We start from the raw sequence: 12,638 nt of genomic DNA, 5'->3' as shown, positions 1-12,638 counted from the left end.
TTGTATATGTAAAAAAAAAAAAAGAGGAAGTTCTCGAAACATGTGGAGCGCCCATATTCTCTTCAAATTTGAGAATAGTAATATGGTTCGACTCTTGGAGGGAATGTGTATCAACTCGCTTTTCGTTTCTTTGAACAATTGTAAAGATTCTGGGTTCTGATGTGGACTGTAGAAGACGCTTTGGAAATGACTAGTCCCTGTAAAAAAATTCTCATATTTGTTCACAATAGTTTTGCCTTATGTGAGGCGTTAGATGGGTAAGGAGTTAAGTTGATGATGTACTCTAACAGAAAGTTATATCTCCTTAATATATATATCCTGCAAAAGTTGGACAATTTATAAAGAAATAGAGGAAGTTCAGATACACACTCTTGAAAATCGTCCTCTGCCTACCTCGCACTCATTGTTCCCATCCTTTTGGAACAGTGCTAGTACTGTGTCATATTATTGGAGATGATGTTTGGGCATCATTAGGTATAAAGTGTGGGTCTAGATTCTTATCTATTTCTTCTATGCTTCCCCCATTCAAGTTTTTTCTTTAGAAGAATCATTTCACCCAGAGCCTTTCAAATGAGGAGCTTTTTACGTCCTCAAAAAGTCGTTCACTTTTTTTTTTACATATACAATCGTTCTCATGCAAATTAAATAGTATAATCAATCAACGGAGCCTCCTTTTACTGGTGGGAAGTTTTGGACTTCTAAACTGACCGTCGATCATTGTCCAGGCATATTTGTTGAGGAAGGAAATCTAGACGCCCTAATAATTTTCTTTTGTGCTAAATTTTCTTCTTGGGTTATGTCTGGGTAGGCCGATTCGACCGGGTTTGGTGGCTATTCATGGAATACAGAAATAATATCTTTCGGTAACTGTTCTCCGAAGGTATATTTCGTAAAGTAGAAAAAGGTTGTATAAAAATATTTCAAGAAAAATAAACATTAATTAGATGCAAGACCATTTCACAAAATAAATCACACGTGGAGCCACAGTTTCAACCTTCTCCTTCGATTCTTTATTAGAAGGTAGAAGCCAAAGGTTTAAACATGTTGCTCGTGTGTGTCAATTTCGAAATTAAACTTACTGAACTCGTTCAAATATCACTTTCAACCGAAGATATTGATTGACTTCCATTGTCAAGCATTTCGCAAATCATTATCAAATAATGATAGTACAATTGATAAAGACATTAACTTGTCTAATTTGTAGAAGAAGAATGAGTAAATTATTTTCAAGAAGATCAAGATCTTGAATTGCATTCGCTTCCCTATTTGTAAGAGCCTTGACAACAGTAGTGTGTTTGCTGCAAATGTCTTAATACTGTAATAGCTGCTTCTCAATATTACTTTTTTATGAATGTAAGTATGCTTGCTGCCAGATCCAGACTCCTGAAGGGTACATGTAGAATGTGATTCTTTCTTTGTTTTTTAGAGCTTTATTGAGTAGCCAGAAAAGTGAAAAAAACTCCAAGTTTCAATGTGTAGATAGCTTACAAATGGTGGTAGGGGGATTTAGGCATGAAGAAGTGCCGAAGAGGTTGGTTATCTTCGTCTCAAAATGGTTTTAATGTACCACCCCATTGGTGATATTTCTTTTGTAAGAAAGTCTGATGCGTGAAATTGAAATTAAATGGCTTTTAATAATTTTCAGGATTCTCAAAAGCATGACCCATTCTTCATTAACAACCATGAAGTGAAAGAAGCCTGAGCCGTTGTTTTTTTTCCGAAACATGAACTTTTCCAACTGCGACCACCCGTGAGAGCCGGTTACGCTTTAGGTTTTATGTTATGTATTATGTAGTGGTCTGCAATTAAAATTGTGCATTAAAGTTTACTAAAATGTTTATTTTTCCGCAACTAAACACCGTGTTGAATTTTATCTCTATCTACGGAAATGCAATTTCCTCGCCTCTGAAACTCGTTCACAAAAAAAAAATTCTCTGAAGATCGTTTATGCAATGCGACACCAAAGGGGTAAATTAAAAGCCTAAAAAACTAACGAGAAAGGTTCGTCTAAAGTTGCCCATTCTACAAACTGCAGGAAATATTTTTAATAAAGACAACATCTATTGGTAATATGTAATAAAAATTAAAATATACATAGAGACAATTCTTGCTATGTAATCAAACACGGAAGAATCTCCATTGGTAAAAAATGAAGGAGCAGAATGAATTAAAGAATAAGATATATTTTAAGAAGGATAGCAGAATATGAAATGAATTAAAATGAGTCTTCTGAAATCTGCGCAAAAGACTCAACTTATTTTTGTAGTATGATGTTGTCCTTCTCTTGAAGAACCGACAAACCCGGCACCAATTATTTATTTGGTTTCAATGTTGGTACGATTTAAGTGCCTATTCATACGACGTTCTCTCCTTAATCTAGTTTGCATCAAGCTGTAACTCCCTCTGCGAATAATAACCTCCAACTTGAATGGATCTAATTCAGGATAGAATACAGAGCTATAGGAATACAACTTAGTAATTAAATCTTGTCTTCCTTCTCTGGTAGTATCTCTAACCCATGTTTGATGACCCAATTTGAAATCACAATAGTTTCCAAATAACTCCAAGACCTTCACCTCGATTTCTTTAGTAAGCGAAATATGATAACCGTCAAGCTCTAAAATTCGAGACAATTCATAAATGTTCAACCTTGAATAATACCTATCATTCTTTGAATCGGATAACCTTTCGATGTCTCTGGCTTTGTTTGGCTTTTTTGATTTCTTCTTAGATTTTGATCTCTTTTGGAATGATGATTCTTGAGATAATTCTAAGTCTATTTCGTCATATGTAAGTCTACAAGAACCCAATCCTGCTAATTCGGGCTCAGTTGCTCTATGTGGTCCTATGCCAGTTGGCCTGTAGTTGGAAGTAACACCTTCTGGTAATTTATACTTTTGATTTTTCTTGTGTTCGCTAAGGGGTATAAATTTTGATTTTTTCAATTCCATAAATGCGCGAGAAAATGGAAGTGGCAATACCTTTGGACCAATACTATAAATATCAGAACCTAACCTGGGTTGCACCATTTCTTCATCGTCACTCTCGTTCATACAGTATGTGTTACTGTCTTGGCTGGTATTGATAGTGTCTTGGTTGTTGGTGTTTGGATGTTTCGACATTGAATTTGTGGGGGTTGTCATATTTTTAACAATTCTAGCAAAGTCTGCTCTTCTGGAATTGAAACTTAAGGTGACAGGGTATTCTTCAGAGAATAAACTGGATGATATGATCAAGCTGGTCTTTTCTGAAGTTTTCCTTGGTTTAGACGACATCCGATTCTTTCGTCTTCTTTGCGAGGAACCAGAAGAAGGTGGTTTACCAGCAAGGACAGGAAACAACAAGCCGGTGGGAGATGATGGCGGCATATTTAAATATGGGAATGGTGTAGTTTGTCCATTGACCGAGAAGCTTGAAGACCTTGGGGTGTATGATTGTTGTCTTTCTATAGCGATAATTGGTTGACTTTGAGATTTCAAAATGGGAACTTGTTGTTTGAATTCAAATTGGGGCAATAAATTCAAGTTTTGTTTTAATTCATTGATCATCTCCGAGTTACTAGAACTGCTTGTTTGAAAATTAGAAGGGTATGTCATCAATATGTTACTACTTGAACTCTGGACAATATCATCTTGGTGGGGACGAGTTATTCCTTGACGAGCATGGGTTGATTGACTTGGTAGGTAGAATACCCCAGCAGAAGGAGGAAAAGAACCGGTAGGAAATTGATATTCTGGAGTAGGACTTTTTGAAATAGTTCTTGCGTCAGACATGTGATCAAATACCAAGTATTGCAATTCTTCTTTGTTGTCAGGTGGAGTATTTGGTTCTGAAAGGAATGCAAGGATGTTTTCTTGTTCAATATCACTAATTTCATCTTCATTACAAGTTATTAAAATTGGATCTAAGTTTTGATTATAAGCGATTGTTCTTCCAGCAGGAAGTTGTTGTTGCTGTCGTGATTGTTGTGAGTAATTAAAGTAGCATCCCTGAGTGTGAATTTGACGATACATTGGCAGCAACTGTCCCATCTTGGAAGGTAAACCTGCACCATTGACCATGTTGGGCGGAGAATTATAAGTTGTAATTGAGGTTGTAATTGAATTAGATCTGACGTTTTGACTCATAACAGCGGAAGTCATGGACACCTGGTCCAATTCCCAATCCCTGCTATCAAATGACATTTCATCTTGGGCAACAAAGTTGCTAGCAACTGTTGTTGAAGTGGTTGAGATTGTAGCGTTGGGATCGTCATAGTGGTTAGTATCATTGACCTCATCAAGATAGCAGCTAGCAAGATATTGACTAAGGTCAATCTTTGGTTGATAAATTGGATCAGACATTTTGTCAATCTTACCAAGAAGTTTGTGTTATTTATAAAGTTTGTTGTATTTTTACAAATCCTAAATTAAAATTCAAGAAAAACTTTTGGGCAAATGCTGCAAAACTTTTGGATGACACAAGAATTGTAGGTTGTTTGTTGTTACTACAGCTAATATAATGCTTATTAATGTAACAGATGATTGACAGCCAGAATGCAAAGGATGTAAATGCCTTGGGAAAAGAAAGGTAAAAGTGGAAACAGGTAATTTAAAAATTAAAAGTTGTCAGAAAAAGACACAAGGGGGTTGTCCTACTTTTTGTGTGGTTGCTGTCAAGCTTCAGGGGGTGGGGGGTTGGTTGAGGCAGTGATAATGCACAAAGATCTTGGTGGCTGTCGTTTCTTTGTTTTAAAGTGTCATTTCTTGGTTTAAAAGAGGTTCTTTTTACGTATATATAAATAAAATAATTCTGGTTGTAAACTTAATTATAAAATGCATTTCTTTGCAGTTTGTATTGTGATTTCTTTTTTTATGCTTCAAATATCTATAACCCAGACAACGTCTAAAATATTATTTCAATTTAGACATTTGTGTCATAAGTCGTATTACTCTTGTTTCTCCAAAAAAATAATATATATAATGAAATTATCATCTCATTTTAAAATCTCGGCATTAAATTTGAGGGTTTGATCTTCGTACCTTTTGGGCGCAAAAAAAGGGTCGCTTCGTTGGTTTTTCTTGTATTTACTGCGATAAATTCCCTTAAAAACACGTTTCTATGCATCCGTTTCCATGATAATTCTAATATACATGATCGGTGCAAGTAATCTCCTCGAATATATCGGATGTGTACGGTGTATGGTTATGAGAACGTAAATCATACCCATCCACAACCCTTTATTTCTTTTTATGTTTGTAGCACAGCAGAATTGGTTTGAAAAATATTTTCTTGCATTTAATTCAAAAAAAATTGAATATTTTTTAATAAGCCTATAGATTTCGCATTAGTTTTTGTTGATTGTTCGGGTATTTTTTTGCTCTTTACGTCAATTTCTATTTTTTTAGGTTTTTCTTCCTTCTATTTTAACGAATTTGTAGATCTACAATTATGGAAAACGTCATTCTGTGCAAGTGATTAGATTACTTTAAAGACGATTCCTTGTTCATAATCAGTTTCAAGATCATGTCTATCTTAATTTCTTTTTGTGTGAACCTTCCTTGAAGCTCAGTTCGCAAACATTCATTCACCCCAATCCCAAGAGTTGGGGTTGGTTTCCCGGTCCCTCCATTATATTTATATTTTTAAGCTTTTCATCGATTCGATCTCAACGGTTGTCTTTATCCGTAATTTTTTTCTAAAAAAAAAAATAATTAATATCATAAATAATATTTTTAGTTCACAGGGCTCTAAACCAAACTTTACTATGGTTTTTATTACTTTCATTTTTCGAAAGGCTCCTCCAAGAGGTGATTCATGAACCAAAAGAAAAGACATAGAAAGAATAGGAACTCGCAATTTTAAAAGGACTTAGCATAGAAATTTGCAACAAGAAAGAAATGGTCATTATGGCTGATATATGTATTTCTATTTCCTTCAAGTGTGATATCCAAAGCCTTTTCCTCCTTCGTTTTAAAAGGGTTCAATGTACAAATATGTGGAGTTCGTTCTCCGCAGATTCATAGCCTATCCTTTGTCTTATGATTTGGATGTGTATAAGAAAAATGAAGCAAGTGGAAATATTAAAAGTCTTAGACAATAATCAATGAATTTGTTTTTAGTTCAATTTAAAATTTAAATTAAATCCAATTTTATTTTTTAAAAGGCTTGAAAATAATAAATTATTTTTTAAACTACTTCAAAATACTTATTTCTTCCATCCAAAATGTGTATCCCGAAAAGATGATTAGACAAGAATATTTTTTAAAGCTCAACTAAGAATTGCAAATAATATTCTATATTAAATTGGTACCTTTCGATGCCACTCGTATAACAAGAGTCCAGAACCACTTTGCGAAGTCAAGCAAATTCTAAGACATCAAGATGTTATGAGCGACAGTGAGACTAGTAAAGCAGTGATTCAAAACTATGCTTCAACTCCATAATGAATTCAAAGCTCCAGCTGATATTAAATCTATAGAAGTTGGCAAATCATGCGCTTGGTTACTCGATTGGGTAATAATGATACCGCACTAGAATTGGGAATCTAAAAAGTGTGGATCGGGAAACAATGCTGGGACAGCTTGGGAATCAAGCGTCAATATGCTTAGTCGTAAATATCACCGAGGTTTCCAATATATAACCTTCTTCTCTAAAGGAAGAATTCAATTGATTAACCATGGCTGGGACCCAATTCTTCTCGGTAATACACCGAGCCGGGTATTGTCAAGTTCCCTTCCTTGTAGGAAGGGGGCCGCGATCCTTCTTATGTTTTGATACGAAGTATGAATGGGTTTATTTATGAATGGAATATGAAGAGAAAATTGTGGGGTCAATCAAGGGATAGAATTCCAAAACGGTGTTAAACCAAGAAAGAAACCAATCATTCTAAAAAATATTTATGCGTTTAAAAGTTTGTGCTTTGAAATCTGTTTTAAAGGTTTCTTCCTTGAGGCAGGTACTTGTTTCGCTAAGAATAATGAGGCTAAGGTATGAAACCTGTAAATGTTTATATATTTTTTAAGAGTTCACAAAGCAGTGCTACAATAATGATATTTTTGTTGCTTTTTTTCCTGAATAATATTATTTAAGAATATTTTTTAACTAGGACATATAAATTTTAGATTTTCTCTAATATGTAGGAATGCACCCTTTTACACTAAAAATCTATTGTCAAGCAGTCTAAAAAAACTCTATTTTATTTTTTATTTTGTTTCTTTTTTGTGTCGCCGTTACTGGAGCGATATTATTTTTAACGGCGATAGTATGATCTCACAAGAAAAGAAGACCTGTTCAAGATTCCCATGTGTAAAGGTGGATCCTAGCTGCATTCAGCGGGGCTCATACCCATTTGTTTTTTTTATATGTTTTCTTTTTTACGTCATTGAGTGATTGATATTTGTTGTTTTCGTATAAGCGCGGAAATGGAGTGTTGATATTTGAAAAGATATACCATTCCGCAGATTGAGTTTGCAATTAAGTCAAAGATCTTTACATTAAATCGAATGATGCATTCGAATGTCTGGATATCAGCTTCTTATCTATTTGAATCTTTCTTCTTTCTCCTATAAAATAGAAAAAAATTCTCGTTGAGAAATATCCTTAAGGTAAGGGGTAATAATTTTTATGCAAAAATATTCGCCACAGAAAATATTTTTTCCGGAAGATAAGAACGGAACAAAACATTTTTAACCGAAGAAATAATTTCTGTCATTTCACCTCGTGCGTCAGATTTGATTGATCTCTTCCTTTGTAGCAACTTCAAAAAGGAAACTATTTAAGAAAGCTGTATTCTTTTAATTGGCACAATGTTACATGTGAAAGGTTTTTGAGACAAATCCTACTTGTTGATTTTACGAGCTTGTATTTAATCAATACATAATTTTTTCTTCATTTTGCAACCCCTCAAGAAGCACACACACCTTACCTTTTCCTGATTCACACTTTTTCCTTTAATATCTCCTGGTGAAAATGGCTGGGAGGAATCACAAATGATGGGAACGGTAAGTAGCGGAAAACTTAAACAAAAATGTTGGGTAAGATATATTGCCGCAAATGCATTAATACGTATTCAGTTTTAAACTTAGGGGATGGAAAGAAGTGCCACAAAATTATGAGAGACCGCGGAGGGGGGTAAAGTTTTCCACTGTAAAGTTTGTGACTTTTTCGCACTTTATCTGATTCAACAATGTGGGAATGACTAGTTCAAAGAAGGTATAGTATCGGCTTCTCTTTCTTTTGTTACTTCAAAAGGAATGTTTTGCACCCTTTTTTTATGCTAATTAACAATGAAGCTTAACGGAATTACATTTTGTTTCTAATTATTTATTGAATCTAGACTCAATACAATTTAGGACATATTTGCAATACAGCTCGATAAAAACCGGCATATTTTTGCATGTCCTGATTTAGCTATTTATACTATGTAAACGTGATTCCTGTATTCCAGGTTTAAAATACACAAAACAACACTGGCAATTAATTCATCTTCTCGAGAATATTGGCAACAACTTCATCAACATTATCTTTCGAATACTTACTAACCATCAATACATCAATCAAACCTTTCACTCCAATATTAATATCATACTTTGACAATTGTTGCAAAATCTCTTCCCTGTCTCTTTCTGTCATAAATCCAAGTTTCTGCAAAACTTTTCCGACTTCTTCCGCATTCTTTATTGGTGGTACTGCAATGGTATCCGAGAAACTATCCACAAGATTCATGTGCTTGAAAACTGAATATTGTGAAGTGGTCCCAATGATTAACAATCTTCTACCCTTTGGAGGCTTCTTAGTTAAATAGACCATTAATACTTGCAAGATATCGTTAGAAAATCTGGGTCCAATTGGATTATAATTGATGATATTCTCAATTTTATCAATCACCAAGACATTAAGTGGAGATTTGTGAACATCCCTAAAGACAGTATCAATTTCTTGAATCTTTCTAGCTTCTCCCATCCCAACCAATGTCTCAGCTGATAACATCTTAATAAACGGGAAATCGGAATTCAACGCTAAGGTTGTTGCAATGGCAGTCTTACCGACACCTGGAGGTCCGTATAATAAGACACTTCTTAAAGTTTCCGTTTCACTTGATCTAACTACGTCAACAATGGATTGTCCCTTTTCGAAAACATGCCTGATGGTCTCACTATATGGAATAATACCATGTTTAGCTTGTTGTGATAAATCTTCTTCATCGGTACCGAACGCAGGACGTATATCAGTTAAGGCTAATAAAAAGTCATCACGGGTAATCTTCATATTTTCAATGGTATCAGTATCGATTTGGGCCAATGAACCCTTCTTGGTGTGACGTGAAATGGCATAGGATTTGGCAGAGTTACATAACCCTTCGATTTCTGCACCGGTAAAGTTCTTTGTTAAAATACTTAACTCATCAAAATTAACATCTTTTGTTAACAATTTATTTTCTCTCAATTTTTTAGTGTGAATCATGAAAATATCTTTTCTTCCCTTTTCATCAGGAAGAGCAATTTCAATTTGAATTTCAAATCTACCAGGTCTTAATAACGCAGTATCAATCAAATCCAAACGATTAGTCATACCGATAACTAAGATATTATTCAATTGGTCAACACCATCCATCTTGGATAACAACTGATTGACAACATTATCACCAACACCAGTCCCATCAGATTTTGCCGACCCTCTCTGTTTAAAGACAGAATCCAATTCATCAAAGATAATAACATGCAAATCCGAGTCTTCTCCCTTTTGTTTGTATTCTGCTTCTGCATCCTTAAATAAGTTACGAATATTTTCTTCTGATGCACCGACATATTTACTCAACATTTCTGGACCATTAACAATCTTTGGTTCTTTTCCATTAAGCATTTTTGATAACTTACGGGCAATTAACGTCTTACCAGTACCTGGAGGACCAAATAATAATAACCCCTTACAATGCTTATAATCTAACTTTTCCGCAATATCAGGAGGTAAGATTCTTGAGTTGAAGGCACGACGGAAAATATCTTGAAATTCAGCATCTAACCCACCAATACCTAAATCTTCCAATTTAAAGTCAGGATTAATGATTTGTTTTCTAGCACGAGGTCTGTGGTGAACATTAGAGCCTCCTCCAAAGATACGAGATTTTAATGATTTACTCTTAGTTAAATTAATCACTGATCCTTCATAAGGATAAAACATTATATCAGTCAGCTTAATCAAAATTCCTTTTGTAGATAACTCGTTTGAATCCTTGAAATTAGGTAAATGATCTTTGGTATTAACATCAATAACTTGAACATTGTTAACCAAAACACTAAAATAAGCTCCATTTAATTCCATATAGATAACTTGTGTAGGTTGCAAGATTTGGTTCTCGTATTTCTTAATGAATAAGTCCACCAATTGATCATGATTGATAGGATTAGAGTTGGCTCTATTTTTCGATTTAAAATCAATCAATAAATCGACAGCTCCAAGATATTGTTGTTGTTGACCAGATTGGAAAATATTATAATTCTCAACATTCACCGTTTGACCGAGAGACCACTTCCCCCAACTCCTCATATTCCCTGCTAATCCGACAGTTCCTGGTTTAGTACGTTCATCTTTCGCGATTGAATATACAAAATTGCCATCTAACACAACTGGTGCTCTGTCGGGGACACTGGCGAAATCTGATGGATTAACTGCAATACAATTAGCAACTACCACATCATTCCCTGGTGCGTTATCAACAACTAATTGCTTTCTGACTGGCTCGCTTAATGGTCTCATTGGAGTTGGAGGTGGTTGAGGATGTGGGATTGGTCTATTGTGGGTAATAACTGGCTGTCCTGGTTCAGTGGGACTATTTGATACTTTTTGGAATCCAAATTTTTCCATAATTGGCATATAGGATATTGCGATCTATCTAAAATGTAAAAAGCACTGCACTATCTGATATTGATGAAGTTGTGTAAACAAACTAAACAATTTCTTTATGTTCAAAATGAAAATCAACGTAAATAATTAATCGGTGACGTTTGGATTTCTTTTTTGCCTCATTGTTTATCTGGTTGTTTTTTGGTAAAATTACACGACCATCTGTTAATGATGAAGTTTTGCAACCAAATGGAACAAGGATGGCAGTCGATTGCAATTCCAAAGAATGATCTTGGATTACAAACACGTGGGTATAAAGGTTAAGCAGTATAGAATCATTCAATTGGTTGAATAATCTTAGACGACCAGCCACAATATTTGTTGTCAGGTGTGCATGAAAGATTTTGACTGGTAAGAACGCCTACAGAAACCGATTAAACTTTATATCACTATATTTACCTTAACTTGTATTCAAAGTTGTAATCCTCTGAGTATCAAAGCTATCTTTGAGGATATGCGTCGTTGTCCTTGGTGGACATTTTGGCATGAAAAGGATGGCACTTTGTTCTGCTATTCCATGATCAAAACTCGCGTAATCATATATTTGGTTTCCCGGAGACAAGAAATCTGAGATTATGCACTTCTGTAGATCCATATAGAAACTATATCATCAAATTAGGACATCTGATTGGTTTAATCACTTTCTAATGGTTTTCTTGATTTGCATTTCCTTCTTGGTTTCAGGATGGGTTTAGTTTTTTTTTTACATATACAATCTGTTTAGATATCTCTTACAGGACTAATACATTCAGAAGTTAACCTTACTTGTAGTCTTTCAGATATCCAGGGATTGAAGCTACTGAATCCTAATTAACAAGTCGAAAATATTATTGTACTCCTTTTTGTTTATATCTTTGAGCTCACGGTCCAATTCATTCGCAAATGGGTATCGTACACATCGAAGAGTCTTAACAACTACTCCTACACACTTAATCTATAGGATGCTGCTGAAATAAGGTTTTAGGCAATGATGCTTTTTGCCTTTAATGTATATTGTTTTTCTGTTTGTTATATTTCTGTATGTTAGTATGTATATGAACTCAATAAACAGATTGTATATGTAAAAAAAATCTTTGAATTATCTTCCAAACGAACATCAACGACAAACTTTTTTTTGCAACAAAATGACAAAATTATTCAGAAAAGGTGCCATCAAAAATGCTTCCTAGGAGTAGCCAAAAATCTAGCGATCAACTCACGCATCTCAAGTCTTCTAAAAATCATCCAGGGAAATACCTTATATTAGTTTATTTGATGCTCCCGGCCCTGGATGACCCAGAAATCGACTCTTGAAATCATAATCTGATGACCACGAATTTTCGAAAATTTTGGAAACCAGGTTTAGTGGTGTAGCGGCTATCACGTTTCGTTTACATTATCTTATGATAAAGTAAGTCCCGAAAAGGCCCCGAGTTCGATCCTCGGCTAGATCATTTCCATTTTATTTTTTCCCCTGTTTCATAACCGAAAAACTTATGTGCAGGTACACAAAAAAAGATTAGAGATAATCCGGAGTTCTAAATTACATTTCCAAACACCCCTTTTTTCCGGACAAATCTGTTCCAGTTTTTGTCAATTGCCCCAAAAATGCAAAAAAAAAAACTGCAAAAAATGTTTTTTTTTTAGCAACAATTGAGAAATTTACGAGAAAGCCGGAAAAACAAAGAAATTGTTTGAGAATTATTTATATCGTACACAACACACTTTAAATTTAAAAAAGTAATACAAAATAATATTAAAAACTATAAATTATA

The 12,638-nt window shown here is 34.5% G+C and overlaps 2 protein-coding genes across 2 annotated transcripts; both read right to left on the bottom strand. All coding sequences in view use genetic code 12, as the record gives it.

The window, feature by feature from the left end:
* Positions 1-2,315: 2,315 nt before the first annotated feature.
* Positions 2,316-4,343, bottom strand: J8A68_003701 (uncharacterized protein; the record flags this gene model as incomplete). Its single annotated transcript, XM_049407583.1, has 1 exon — positions 2,316-4,343. The coding sequence occupies one exon, from the start codon at positions 4,341-4,343 to the stop codon at positions 2,316-2,318; it is 2,028 nt and encodes a 675-aa protein (XP_049263011.1).
* Positions 4,344-8,457: 4,114 nt separating this feature from the next.
* On the bottom strand, positions 8,458-10,854 carry SEC18 (AAA family ATPase; the record flags this gene model as incomplete). The annotated part of the gene is made up of 1 exon (XM_049407582.1): positions 8,458-10,854. The coding sequence occupies one exon, from the start codon at positions 10,852-10,854 to the stop codon at positions 8,458-8,460; it is 2,397 nt and encodes a 798-aa protein (XP_049263010.1).
* Between the last annotated feature and the right edge of the window lie 1,784 nt (positions 10,855-12,638).

The sequence above is a fragment of the Hemisphaericaspora subhashii genome (genome assembly GCF_019202705.1).
Source record: "Hemisphaericaspora subhashii strain CBS 10753 chromosome Unknown scaffold57, whole genome shotgun sequence".
NCBI classification, from domain to species: domain Eukaryota; kingdom Fungi; phylum Ascomycota; class Pichiomycetes; order Serinales; family Debaryomycetaceae; genus Hemisphaericaspora; species Hemisphaericaspora subhashii.
This window is presented reverse-complemented; position numbering and strand designations above follow the sequence as displayed.